Raw genomic sequence first — 12,215 nt, 5'->3', positions numbered from 1 at the left:
GATTAAAAAAAAAGGAAGATAGTACGTTTAGAAAAATAATTTATTATTAAAATTAGAAACATATTATAAATTTCATAAAATACTAATATAAAATATAATAAATACAATAATTTATTTCATCTATGTCATAAAAATTCGACTAAATTTTGATATTTGTTATCAAAAGTTCAATACAACGAACTTATAACATAAAAGAGTTATATAAAGTATAATAAATAAATAGTTAAAATATGGTTAATTAATTTTAATTTATTATTAATATAAAATAATTATATATATATTAAATTACGTAATATTACATAAAAAATATTTTTTATGTTAATAATCCTATAAATAATTACCTAAAAAACAAATATAATTACAAAATTATATAAAATATTTTACAATCTCACCGGATCAAAAAGAGGCAGCTTGGTTCACCATCTTTGTGTTTATGGAGTGAACTCTTTCTTGCAATTAATAGCTTCACACATTCACTCACTCACTCACTCACACCATTACAATTTACAACCTTCTCTCTCCTCTTCCATTCTCATCAACCACCTTCTCTTCCTCTTCACTCACTGGATCATTGCACTCTTCCAACTATCTGCTTAATTTCATCTAACGCTTCAAAATGGGGTATGATTTCTTTTCCTTCTTTCTTCTTCACAAATGCAGGATCTGCATTCTCATACCGTTTCCAGAATATTCAATTGCTGTTCAGTTTTTTATAAACGCGATCATTATCTTCACTTATTTGGACTTTCTCAAACAAGAGAAAAGAAAAGCTTCAGTTTTTTCTTCTCCAGAATCAGTTTTTCATCCATAAACATTTTTTTATATATTTTTAGTAAAAAATAACAAATTGGTTAATGTTAGTTTAACTGATATTTATTTAAAAATGTGATTTTTTTTTTCCTTGATCGACTTATGGAGACAAATACTTGGGTGACTTTGTTGTTTTGTACTGTTCCAAGTTTTGTCGTTTTTAGTAATTTGTGAATTCACGATAATTAACTTTACTTGATTGATCTGCTATACTCTTTGTTGACGCCACCATATCTTAACCCATCGTTTCGTCTTTTTCTGCTTTCTTTTTGCGTTTTTCTCAGGGTTTCTCTGCACCTGCAAACCACAGTTTTGTATTTGTTTTCCTTCTTTACTCTCTCTCTCTCTCTCTCGCTTTCAGAAACTGTGCATTTACCAAACTTCTTTTTTTCCTTTTACTAATGCTAAGGTAAAGGTAAACCAGGATAAAAAAAAAAAAAAAAATTCAAGAGTTTTGTTACTAATGATTTATTTCATTTTCAATCCCATTCGTTTCAGTTATAACTTATAACTTAAGCATAAGGGCATTTCTTCTTGTATTTTGTTTCTCATTTCTACATTTTATAAATTGGTGTCCTTTCTTGTCTGTGTATATTCTAGGCCAAAATTTTTTGCTTTTTGTCTAAAAAAGATTGGTTTTTGTTCCTTATATTCTTCCTCCTCCTTGCTATGGAATGAGAAAAATTGGACACTATCACAAGTGTGTTGCCTTGCTCTTTATTTTGATATTCTATTCTATGAAGATTTATGTTCTGTTCTGTGAAAGAAAATGCATAGAAATTTAGTTGTTAACCCTTTTGAAAATTGAAGCCTCTTGTGTTCTCTGCTTTTTCTACATAAGTTTAGTTTTCCAATGCATAGTTTATGGATTAAATTAATGTCAGGAGCCTCAGAGTTTGATGTTGTCAATGTGATTCTTGAGGAGGGACCAATCATCCTACATATTTTTAGTATATTCTATCACTTGGTTTCACATGTTAGTATTTTAATATTCATATAGACTGATTATTTTAGTCTTATCTGTTTTTGTTCTTTCCATGCAACAATTGCTTGATTCTTTGTTTAGACTATATGCCAAGACTATTAAATTTAAATTCATCTGTCTTTTTCTGTTCAGCTGGGTTTCAAACCCATTCATATAGCTTCCGGCAGCATTTGAGCCAGTACTATAGGTACCAGCTTGGAACATTAAGTTGTAAATTCTATAATACTTCTACTTGAGAGAATCTTCAGGATTATGTGTACAATTGACTATTATTATAGAACTAAGAATATCATGTCAGATCTAGAATGAAGGAGGAAAGAATCTGATACGTTAGTTTCCATCTGATGATATTTTGGTTCAAGAACTGAGAGAGATGGGGTGTTGTGTCTCAACAAGCAGTAAGAGCAGTTGTAGTAGTAAGAGCAATGGAGACTCAGATTCTCCATCTTGTTTAGAAATCGGTTTCTGTGGTCAAAAGAAAGCAAGGAGAACATTCTCTGATCATGTTGTTTCTCTGCATCAGTTATCATCCTTACCAAACAGGATTTTCTCCAATGGAAAGAGCCGGTCTTCTTGCATATTTACGCAGCAGGGTCGTAAGGGTGTTAATCAGGATGCCATGATTGTATGGGAAGTAAGTATGTATGTGTGTTCATCTTGTTGTGAATTGTTATGTATGATAATTCTAGAAATTTTGACATCATAGCAATATTTGTTTCTGAAGGATTTCATGGCAGAAGATGTGACCTTCTGTGGTGTATTTGATGGCCATGGTCCTCATGGTCACCTTGTTGCACGCAAAGTTAGGGATTCCCTGCCTATCAAACTTCTTTCTTTTTTGCATTCCGGTGAATCGAGGCGAAACGGATCAGGGAAAGCTTCTTTCAAAGGGAATATAAAGCCTGACACTGAAGAGTCTGAGAAAGATTTCTCTGATGAGGATAAACTAAATTCCATGTGGAGAGAAGCTTTCATGAAGGCATATAAGGCCATGGACAAAGAGCTGAGGTCTCATCCGAATCTGGATTGTTTCTGTAGTGGGAGCACGGCTGTAACCATAGTGAAGCAGGTAGCAGCTCAATGAGTAGTGCATTCAATTGCTGCATATACTTAATTGCTTCTTTTCACTGACATTTCTTATGTTGTTCACTTTCCAGGGATCAAATCTGTTCATGAGCAACATAGGGGATTCCCGAGCAATCATGGGATCCAAGGACAGCAATGACTCCATGGTGGCAATTCAGTTGACAATTGATTTGAAACCTGATTTGCCAAGTTAGTTTTGTCATCATTGTTCATCCTTTCTCAGTTCAGTCTATGTTTTTGCTTTGAGATAGCTTATCTGAATTTTTTTTACAGGGGAAGCTGAAAGAATCAAAAGGTGCAAGGGCAGGGTATTTGCCTTGCAAGATGAACCAGAAGTTCCAAGGGTGTGGTTACCTTTTGATGATGCACCTGGATTAGCAATGGCTAGAGCATTTGGCGATTTTTGTTTGAAGGATTACGGTGTCATTTCTATACCAGAATTTTCTCACCGGCTTCTTACAGACAAAGACGAGTTCATTGTTCTTGCCTCGGATGGAGTAAGACTTTCGAAGATATATCTGCTTTTATTTGTTCTTGTGGTCTCAGTTGCCACAGTAATGTTACAATTATCGCTAAAGTCTCTCAGCATAGAGCATTTGCAGCATTTTCTGTCTCCTAGATGCATAGTTTTTTCTTGTTTTGTTGTTTTGGTCCATGTGAAAGTCATCAAATCAAAGTAACTTAGTTTAAGCTATGTATAACTTGCTGTAGGAAAATTTTGCTATGCATAATAGTTCTACCTATGTAAGCAAGAAAAGCATGTCATTCTCATCTTCTATGTGTATGTTTTATTTTTGTAAGAGAATAGACATATATGATATGATGAATTTGACTCCAACACTTGAAAAATTTTAACTAGTTCTTGTGTTTCTTTTTAGGCTACTTATGCTAATATCCATCTTGGTATTTTGTGCAGGTCTGGGATGTGTTAAGCAATGAAGAGGTGGTTGAGATAGTATCCATGGCACCAACTCGAGCATCAGCAGCAAGGGTTCTGGTGGATTCTGCGGCCCGAGAGTGGAAACTCAAGTATCCCACGTCAAAGATGGATGATTGTGCTGTTGTATGCCTTTTTTTGGATGGTAAAATGGATGTGGAATCTGATTGTGATGAGCAATGCTATTCTTCTGCAACAATCCAAAGCAACCATTCGGGTAATCCAGTTGAGTCAGATGACGGTCAAACGACCGAGCCTTCTTTGCAAAGGAACTTCACTGTACGAACCTCGGAAGAAAAACAAACCTATGGAGGAATATCTGTTGATGGTGAGGATGGAGCTTCAGCAGCAGCAGCAGCAGCTGAAGATCAGAATTGGTCGGGTTTGGAAGGTGTCACCCGAGTAAACTCATTGGTCCAACTTCCTAGATTTTCTGAGGAAAAGCAAAAGCAAGCCTCATAGAATATTTATTGGTTTGGTGAGAACATTTCATTGTAATACCTTTGTCAAAACAGGGAATTCAAGGAGGAAAATCTTTCAGTGGTTTTGATGCTCTTTTATTTAGTTACTCAAAAGTGTAAAAAACTAGGCTCAAGTTATGTCACTAAACAAAATGAATTCAGCAACAGCATAATGCTATTCTTGCTTTTTTTTTTTTTTTTTTTTTTTTTTTTTTTTTTTTTTAAGTGAAATGCTGCATGACACTGTTTTACACAAAACTGAGTATTAATATGAAGTCACTATTGGATTAATCATCTAGGTACATTGAAAGCTTCATTAAATTTTAGATGTTCAAATAACATTACTCTTCACTCGGTATTTTTATAAAAAGATTGTTTCTGCATATGTGCATTATTTACATAATTCCAGCTGTTTTTTGAACACTATTTTTTCACCATTTTTACAAGTAGATTTGTACCTGGAGGTAAATCCAAGATTCAGAGTTTTCTTGATATTTTACAGCACACAACTCAGCCATGTGAATGTTACATTTAGTAGCCGCTATGACATTGGTGAATATCTTCCAAAAATAGCAGGTAATACAAGTTAAGGCCATATAACACTAACCATTTTAACCAAATAACAACTACCAAAGACAAAGAGGCTCCATCCATCACACAGTCGTTGGCAACTGCCATTGCATTTCACAAGAAACATTTAACTCACCGCCATAGTTACACCAAACCCTGAACTATAAAATGCAGCCACTCCTTCAGAGCTTCAACACACACAAACAAAATCAAAATCAAAATCAAAATCCTATATCATAATGGCTTACAAAGCTTCTTCTTTACTTGTACTTGTTCTCATCTCCAGTATCCTTCTTTCCATTGCTTCGCAAGCAGTCGCAGCGCGCAATAGTATTCCGAATAATTCCAGCAAGAATGACAAGAAAGAGCCTCAGTTTATGTTCAGGTCTGATGGTGTTTATATTCCAGGCATTGGCCGTGTAGGACTGCCTGGTTTTCAACCTCAAAATCCATTCCTTGGTGGCAGTGGAGGAGGATCAGCACCAGCAGGTGGCAGTTATGTTCCTGGTGGCGACGACACCTTGGTTCCGAACCCTGGTTTCGAGGTTCCTACCCCCGGAAGTGGTGGTGCAGTTCCAACACCAGTTTTTCCATGATTTAGCTCACTTATGAGTCATAAATAAATATGCTCAATCTTAAAGTAATATGCTGCTACATGTTATGCAGAGTTCTTAGTTTCATTGATTAAGATGAATTAAGTAGTATTCTGTAGGTTTGATTGATAGTTTCATTTGTTTGCAACCCCATTGTTGTCAAAGCAGTTAGTTGCTGATTTTATTTTCTGTCCTAAGTCACAGTTTTCAATTTCAATATCAAATTCTTCTAATGCTCTCAAGATAAGTTAATAAGTACAATTTAATAACATTCAACACCTTAACTATTACACTGAAAATATAGTTAAGTAGAAGACAACAATTAGTTACAAAACCATCATTAAACATGCTATCATGACAAGAATTCTTCTATTATACTAATATTTGTCAATTGGCATGTATCAAATCGTTGCATAACTAAAAGGGATTATATTATTAAGACTTGTAGTTAAAATAAATATAGCAACCTTTCCAAAATCTGAAAGATGCCAAATTATAATGTCTACAACAGAATAGACCCGTTGGATTCATAGGAACAAAGCCATTTACTTTCCTCAACAAAATAAATATAGCATCATAGTGAAGGACTGAAAGAGCTGCACATAAATGCAAAGTAGTTGTGAGTTGTGACCATCCAAAAGCAAAGAAGGACCACACCAAAACTGAACACAATTCTTGTCACATGTAAAAAATAATAGTAGTTTCTTGTCTTCATCACTTCCAACCCCCAACCCACCAAAGCAGAAATAGAAAATAATATTCTCTACGTTTTGAAGTTCCTTTTGGAATTGTACAAAGTGGTTATGAAAAATTAACGTATCTCAAGAATCTCACTGTAAAGAAACAGTTTGATAAAAGTGAAAGGAGGATAGAATTGTTCAGCCATCAGTATCAGTTTCTAATCTTACAGTGTATGCTGCACTACAAATTAAATCATAGCTGTCAAAGGAACTTAAAAGGATGTATCAAGAAAAAAAGATTATATGTGAAAACACAAGAATATATAGAAAGGTAACAGATAAGGAAAAAAAAAATAGTGAAAATTGTTGGAATTCAATGATTCTCAGCACCAAAAAAAGATGGCGTGTATATTGATATTCTTGTATAAGTAGCTACTTGTTTCGGGCTTGGAATGCCTTGAAATCCTAGCTATGTCAAAACAAGTTGCGAAAAACAAGTTGCGAAAAAAAAAAATGCATACTACTAAAAACAGAGTAGTATGCATTTTTTTTTTCTAACTTCTCGTATGTTGCGAAAAACAGACCGGTCTATATCTCTGTAGATCATTCCATTCACCCATTTTGATGAATTACACCAACTAAAAAACTATTTACAGTTTTCATATAAGAAAATAAAATTAAGATTTAAAACAAAATTACAACATAGTTCTTCAAAAGTCACTCAACCTTTTTCCATTTATGTTAAAAAGTCGAATGGCAAAAAAAAAAGGAAAAATTACTCTCTTTCTTCTTGTTGATCATAGAGATATGACACAACTAACAATTAAAAATATTTTCATAACCCAACACTTGTCACCGCCCATTTGATTTGGGAATTTGCCAATTTGGGATTCACTTCCTTTTTTATTATCTATTATCTATAATTCATCACACTGTTTTTTTTCTTTTTATTATAATTGATTTACCTATTTCTAGCCGTTTCCCCAAAACAACTATCCTCTACTTTTGAAGTGAAAATCTATTTCCAAACTAGTATTTTTAGCTGTAATAATATTACGAAAATATAATTTTTTAAAATTATATTAATTTTGTTCTAATATTATAGATTATGATACAAAAAAAATTATAAAATCAAACTACTTCTAAAAAAATAATAAGAAATAAAAGTTTCTGTGGACTAAGAAGACTATGGTTTTTGTAGATAAAAGAAAATCAAATAATAAGATTTTTAATTATTATTTTTATGTTAAAGAGTTTAATTTTTTACTAATAATTAATTTTAACATTCGTTATATAAAATTTAAAATAATTTAATGCGTATACTTTTACATTTGATTAGGTATTAAGTCTGTTGTATAAATAGAAATAATTAATTTTTATACTTGTTATTTAAAAATGATATTTTTTTCTCTATATATATAAACATATAATTAGATATTAGCATAAAAAAAATAAAATCAATTTTTTTTTGAAACAATTGAATCTTGATTTTAACTTTTAATCACAATATTAGTATTCTCTCCAAATTATATGTAATAATATTTGAAAGAAAAATAATATCTTTTATTTGAATTATATTATTTTGATAATTTTATTTTTTATAGAATAGAAAGGCAGAAAAAAATAGATAATGAGAGAAAAGAGAAAAAAAACGATAAAGATAATGAAAAAATGAGAAAGAAAGTTTGTTAATTTTAAAAGAAAATTTTTTATTTTAATTGTAATAAAAAAACATCTGGTGATATATTTTAATTTGTCAGATTACTAATATAAAATATATATAGAATAGAAATGGTAGAGAGAAATAAAAAAAAGAGGATAAATAAGAGAATATAAGAAGGAAGTTAATTAATTTTAGAAAAAAATATTTTCTTTCAATTTTAATAAGAAAGTGATATGTAATTTTGATTTTAATTTAATTTTAATGTAATTAAAAAATATTATGTTATACGTTTTGATTGTCAAATTTATAATTAATCATTAATAATAATATATAAAAGAGAATGAGAGATAGTAAGTGAAAAAATGAGAGAGATAAAGAACAAGGGAGAAAAAAAAAAAAATTCTTTAATTTTTTTTAAAAAAAATTTGATTTCAATTGAAATAAAAAAATGATATGTAACATATTTTAGTTATAAAATTAGTTATAAAATTAATAATATATAATAGATAGATTTTCAATTTATGAGCAAATTGGAACGGTGGATATCAAGGGCATTTGTTTATCTTCGTTCAAAGATAAGAATCAGCAGAAAGAGATAAAGGGACCGGCTCTATACTAGCTCAACAAATGTCAAAATCAATTTTACCGATACATTCATTAACATAAGAGATACTGCATCGCCCATGGACTAAAGCAGCTGCAATGTAGGTTCAAATGTTCAATTGATTAAAGGGGCTTTTTTTTCATTGTCAATCCCCAGCACCGTGATAGACTTTACTTGTAAATATATTTATTATATACAATCATCTATAATCTATACACCTACTACTAAATGGAAGGATGCACCGCCTTTGTATAGAACTGTATCCTGAATGGGCAGCAGATAGATACCACCCTCAAGTTTCTAAGGTCCTTCCATTGGACCTTTAACTCATGAGTCTTCAAATTAAGAGCTTTTCACAATGTTGATTACTCTTGTTAGTTGTAACTGTTATGAACCTGAATATTTTATCCCCCTGTTTCCAACTTGCCTACTCCTGGCACAAACAAGCAGTCATTAGCTGAATAATGTTTGAGAACACTGATGACTTCTCTTCTTAAGAGTTGGAACTTTACACTTCAATAATATATCTCCATTTGGATGAATGATTTACCAAATCTTTCTCAGCAGTACAGAATCGAGGTAGGAGAAACATGAAACCTCGGAATATCTTACCTTATTGGACTTGTGGCTTAATGTAGATGACTTTGTTTCTGAGGATGCACCGTCCGATATTCGGGCTTCTGATTTCTCATTTGAATAACTAAACAAATAAATAAATGTTTCAGTATAATGATGCTGCAAATGATACTTTTATTATTATATCTATCACATTTTATATCCTATTCATAGCATCATGCATGCATGAAATACCAAGACCGTTAGCTCAGAATAAGTCACATGAGAATATGACATAACCAAACATCCAAAAGTATATTGCTGATTTGCTGCTGGTGGTGGCAAAATTAGTAAGTAATATAGATAAAATAAATCAAGAGAAGCTTACGTTGAAAGTATCGTGACCCAGATGAGCTCAACACAATCGACCCAAAGAAGCCTTTGCTCGAGAGGAATCACACCATAAGTTATCAGATGGGCAAAAGGCCAAAGCTTCCATCCTGCCTGTCAAGCATACATATTACAGCTTTGTGAAGTTCATTTCATCACACACCACAGAGAAAATTCAGTCATCCAAACAAAAGAAATTTTGCAAACTGAACAGGCCTAGAGTATTTGAATATGCAATCATTCATTATAGTTCTTCTTCACCCTTGAACAGTTTGTTTTATTATGATACTTAAAACGAATTCATCATTCACAAGTGGATATAGATAAGCATTTTATTTGAAAAAATTGATGAGAGGCTTTTGGTGTTCCTCAATGAAATTGGCAGGGTATTACACATAAAAACTGAAAATAGCTAGCACAAAGAAACAAAGGAATTGGCTTCTTACCGTGAGCATGGGCCAAAATGTTGACTTCAGTTCACCATATATGTTATTTATAGATTCGAACCGCAACAAGCCCAAAACAACAAAGTAGATGCTGTTCCAAATTGCTGCCCACACAGTTTGGTCAAAGGCAACTTTAGCAGGGACAACCCACCATTCTTGGAAAGGAAAAAGAGACTGAAACAACGTAAAATAGTATCAGCCATTGACAGTATATTACTCATGAGTAAAAGTTTCAACCCCAAATGAGCACAACAATCACCTCACCTCACAAAGTTGGTAGTAATAGTGAGAAAGAGATCCATGGAGAGTAAACCCAGCTAGACCTGATCTGAATAATCGCGTCCGATCAAACTCAAATAGAGGCTTTCCTTCATAGCACTGCATATTTTGATTAAAAGCATCTTAAGAGTTAATGAAAACAATACTTCCAAGATGGGTACAAATGAAATGTACTTCAGAAGCATGTGAATATTTCTCCTTATTGTGAGTGAAAAACAAACCTGAGCAATCCAGTCTCCAATTGAATAGACAACTCCACTTATTGCCATCTTCGCCAAAACAGGGTTCGACTTGAGAGCTTGCTCATAAGCAACCCAATTGTGTTCAGGGACATACCTTAGTATCTCATAAAGGGTCCAACCCTGAATAATAGCACACCCTAATTAGCTTTCAAGTTTCAACTTCTTCAATATAGTATACAAAATCAAACTGTAGCTTTCTCTCTTTAAGTTACTATATACTATAACCCTTTTCCTAATCTTTCTTTCAAGCATGAAACTATCAATTACTGAAGTCACCAACTTTAATTTTGCTAATCCAACATCATAGAGAATGCATATTCAAACAATATGCATTTTTCATTAAAAAGAATCCAATGAAGTTCGGTTATGAATAAATTAAGCTAAAGCTAAAGAAAAAGGAAAATAATGGCTAACTGAGTAATTGGCTAACAATTTTCTTGTCTGACTCAAAATTAGTGAGAATTTGCTAACTAACTAATGAGCTTAAAGACATATAACCTTTAATTTGGGTCATAATAATAAACAAAACCCTACCTAAACTACTGAAACCTCACCTATAGATATTTATTTGGTTTATTTCTATCTATAACAGTAACAATTCCTCTCCTCCTTTCTTTGTTAAGAATTACAATTTATGAGCAAAAAAAAAAAAAAGAAGAGGAAACTTTGCAGTGAAATATGGAAGATATTACTAACATGCCAGTAATCATGGTCAATAGTGAGCAATTTGGAGACAGCAAAAGTTCCGAATCCCAAAACGAGGGCAGTGTTGATGGCTCTGCTAAGGAGGCGATCAGGATCAGCATCATCGAAACGCGATCGTTTCTCTTCCAATTGGTTGTCCTTGACGACGGCTACCTCGCGATCCTTGGTGACGGAGGTGGCGAAACGACATCGTTTTGGGAGCTGGGGAGAGAGTGTAGGAGGTGCAGTAAGGTAAGGGAGCTTGGGTGGTTTGGTGAAGGTGGAGGCTGGAGTGAGGGGAGGGAAGCTGCATAGAGAAGAGAAAGAAGAAGAAGAAGCCATGGAGAGAGAGGGGTTTGAGTTAGTATCGTGTGGAACACTGTGTTCAGTGTTGAAAGAGGAGCACGCAAAGCGAAGAGGGTGTGAATGCGTTTGATGTGTGTTTTGTTGTGGCGCCACAGCCACCCGTTTCATGCTTAACAGTTAACACCGACTTCACCCTTCAATTCACGTGTCAAATGCGTGCCTGCAAAATACAATGTCAAAAATTTAACAATAATTTACTCAAATTTCTTGCTCTCTAAAATATACGTGTACACCGTTTTTTTTTTCAAAAAATAAAAAGATTACAATTTTAGTTTGATGACTTTTTCATCCTAGAAGCCTCGTTTCTAAATTCTTCTTACCTTGAAAGAACTATCTATCTTATTGTATATATAAATGTTTAACATTAAAAAAAAAAAACATTTTTTTTCTCACAGATTAACAAGTCAATAGGGCTGGTCATCTATATTTTAACTGCGGACACGCATTCCGGATCAACCCGTTTTAATAAGATTGTTTATTCTACTTATTGCGAGTAGAGCAATACAAATTTATCTGTGAGTAGAATAGAGTATGGGTTCAGAATATATTCTACTTTATTCGGTAAGTATTAAATTCACAATCATTCTCTTATAAAATTTTAAAATAACTACTAAATTAGTTAATAATTATATTATTTGTGATTTTATATTAAATTTCTTTAAGATTTTATTATTTTTAATTTTAATTTAAACTTAATTTTTTATTTTTTATTTTATTAATATGTATAAAATTTGAAATAGTTAAATTTCATATTTATTTAAATTTTTTTATTTTTTTACGAATAGGATTAAGTAGAGTAAGGTTTAGAACTTTAATGCAGGTAAGTTAGGTTGAGAAATTCTCAACCTACAAGTAGACTAAAAT

At 32.4% G+C, this 12,215-nt stretch overlaps 3 protein-coding genes across 20 annotated transcripts; 2 read left to right on the top strand and 1 right to left on the bottom strand.

Moving 5' to 3' along the window:
- Positions 1-384: 384 nt before the first annotated feature.
- On the top strand, positions 385-4,449 carry LOC112707095 (probable protein phosphatase 2C 52). Of its 17 annotated transcripts, none has more exons than XM_072201134.1 (8): positions 385-621; positions 1,095-1,119; positions 1,928-1,982; positions 2,319-2,429; positions 2,520-2,864; positions 2,953-3,070; positions 3,155-3,378; positions 3,798-4,449. In XM_072201134.1, the coding sequence occupies exons 4-8, from the start codon at positions 2,415-2,417 to the stop codon at positions 4,278-4,280; spliced, it is 1,185 nt and encodes a 394-aa protein (XP_072057235.1). In that variant the 5' UTR covers positions 385-621; positions 1,095-1,119; positions 1,928-1,982; positions 2,319-2,414; the 3' UTR covers positions 4,281-4,449. The 17 variants fall into 17 exon arrangements, with proteins under 17 accessions (XP_072057235.1, XP_072057241.1, XP_072057234.1 ...); XM_072201140.1 differs by having other exon boundaries at positions 2,319-2,433; XM_072201133.1 differs by having other exon boundaries at positions 2,094-2,429.
- Positions 4,450-4,956: 507 nt separating this feature from the next.
- Positions 4,957-5,675, top strand: LOC112707096 (putative cell wall protein). Its single transcript, XM_025758671.2, has one exon. The coding sequence runs from the start codon at positions 5,089-5,091 to the stop codon at positions 5,443-5,445; it is 357 nt and encodes a 118-aa protein (XP_025614456.1). The 5' UTR covers positions 4,957-5,088; the 3' UTR covers positions 5,446-5,675.
- A 2,738-nt stretch (positions 5,676-8,413) lies between these two features.
- On the bottom strand, positions 8,414-11,542 carry LOC112707094 (uncharacterized). Of its 2 annotated transcripts, none has more exons than XM_025758662.3 (7): positions 10,998-11,542; positions 10,281-10,421; positions 10,045-10,158; positions 9,781-9,954; positions 9,333-9,448; positions 9,002-9,089; positions 8,414-8,822 (listed from the first exon to the last, which is right to left on the bottom strand). In XM_025758662.3, exons 1-7 carry the CDS (start codon positions 11,457-11,459, stop codon positions 8,817-8,819), a joined length of 1,101 nt encoding a protein of 366 aa, XP_025614447.1. In that variant the 5' UTR covers positions 11,460-11,542; the 3' UTR covers positions 8,414-8,816. The 2 variants fall into 2 exon arrangements, with proteins under 2 accessions (XP_025614447.1, XP_025614446.1); XM_025758661.3 differs by having other exon boundaries at positions 8,414-8,816; positions 10,998-11,508.
- Positions 11,543-12,215: the final 673 nt, after the last annotated feature.

Source organism: Arachis hypogaea, chromosome 8 (genome assembly GCF_003086295.3).
Source record: "Arachis hypogaea cultivar Tifrunner chromosome 8, arahy.Tifrunner.gnm2.J5K5, whole genome shotgun sequence".
NCBI lineage: Eukaryota > Viridiplantae > Streptophyta > Magnoliopsida > Fabales > Fabaceae > Arachis > Arachis hypogaea.
The sequence above is the reverse complement of the archived record's forward strand: the minus strand, read 5'-3'. Positions and strand labels throughout refer to the sequence as shown.

Excerpts from the sequence above, each read along its gene's own strand:
- LOC112707095 (XM_025758663.3), top strand. The coding sequence starts at position 2,169 with ATGGGGTGTTGTGTCTCAACAAGCAGTAAGAGCAGTTGTAGTAGTAAG. Across the intron at positions 2,865-2,952 it reads CTGTAACCATAGTGAAGCAG|GGATCAAATCTGTTCATGAG; the intron begins GTAGCAGCTCAA and ends TTCACTTTCCAG. Across the intron at positions 3,071-3,154 it reads TTTGAAACCTGATTTGCCAA|GGGAAGCTGAAAGAATCAAA; the intron begins GTTAGTTTTGTC and ends TTTTTTTTACAG.
- LOC112707096 (XM_025758671.2), top strand. The coding sequence starts at position 5,089 with ATGGCTTACAAAGCTTCTTCTTTACTTGTACTTGTTCTCATCTCCAGT.
- LOC112707094 (XM_025758661.3), bottom strand. The coding sequence starts at position 11,459 with ATGAAACGGGTGGCTGTGGCGCCACAACAAAACACACATCAAACGCAT. Across the intron at positions 9,449-9,780 it reads CATTTTGGCCCATGCTCACG|GCAGGATGGAAGCTTTGGCC; the intron begins GTAAGAAGCCAA and ends TATGCTTGACAG. Across the intron at positions 8,817-9,001 it reads TAAGCCACAAGTCCAATAAG|GCAAGTTGGAAACAGGGGGA; the intron begins GTAAGATATTCC and ends TGCCAGGAGTAG.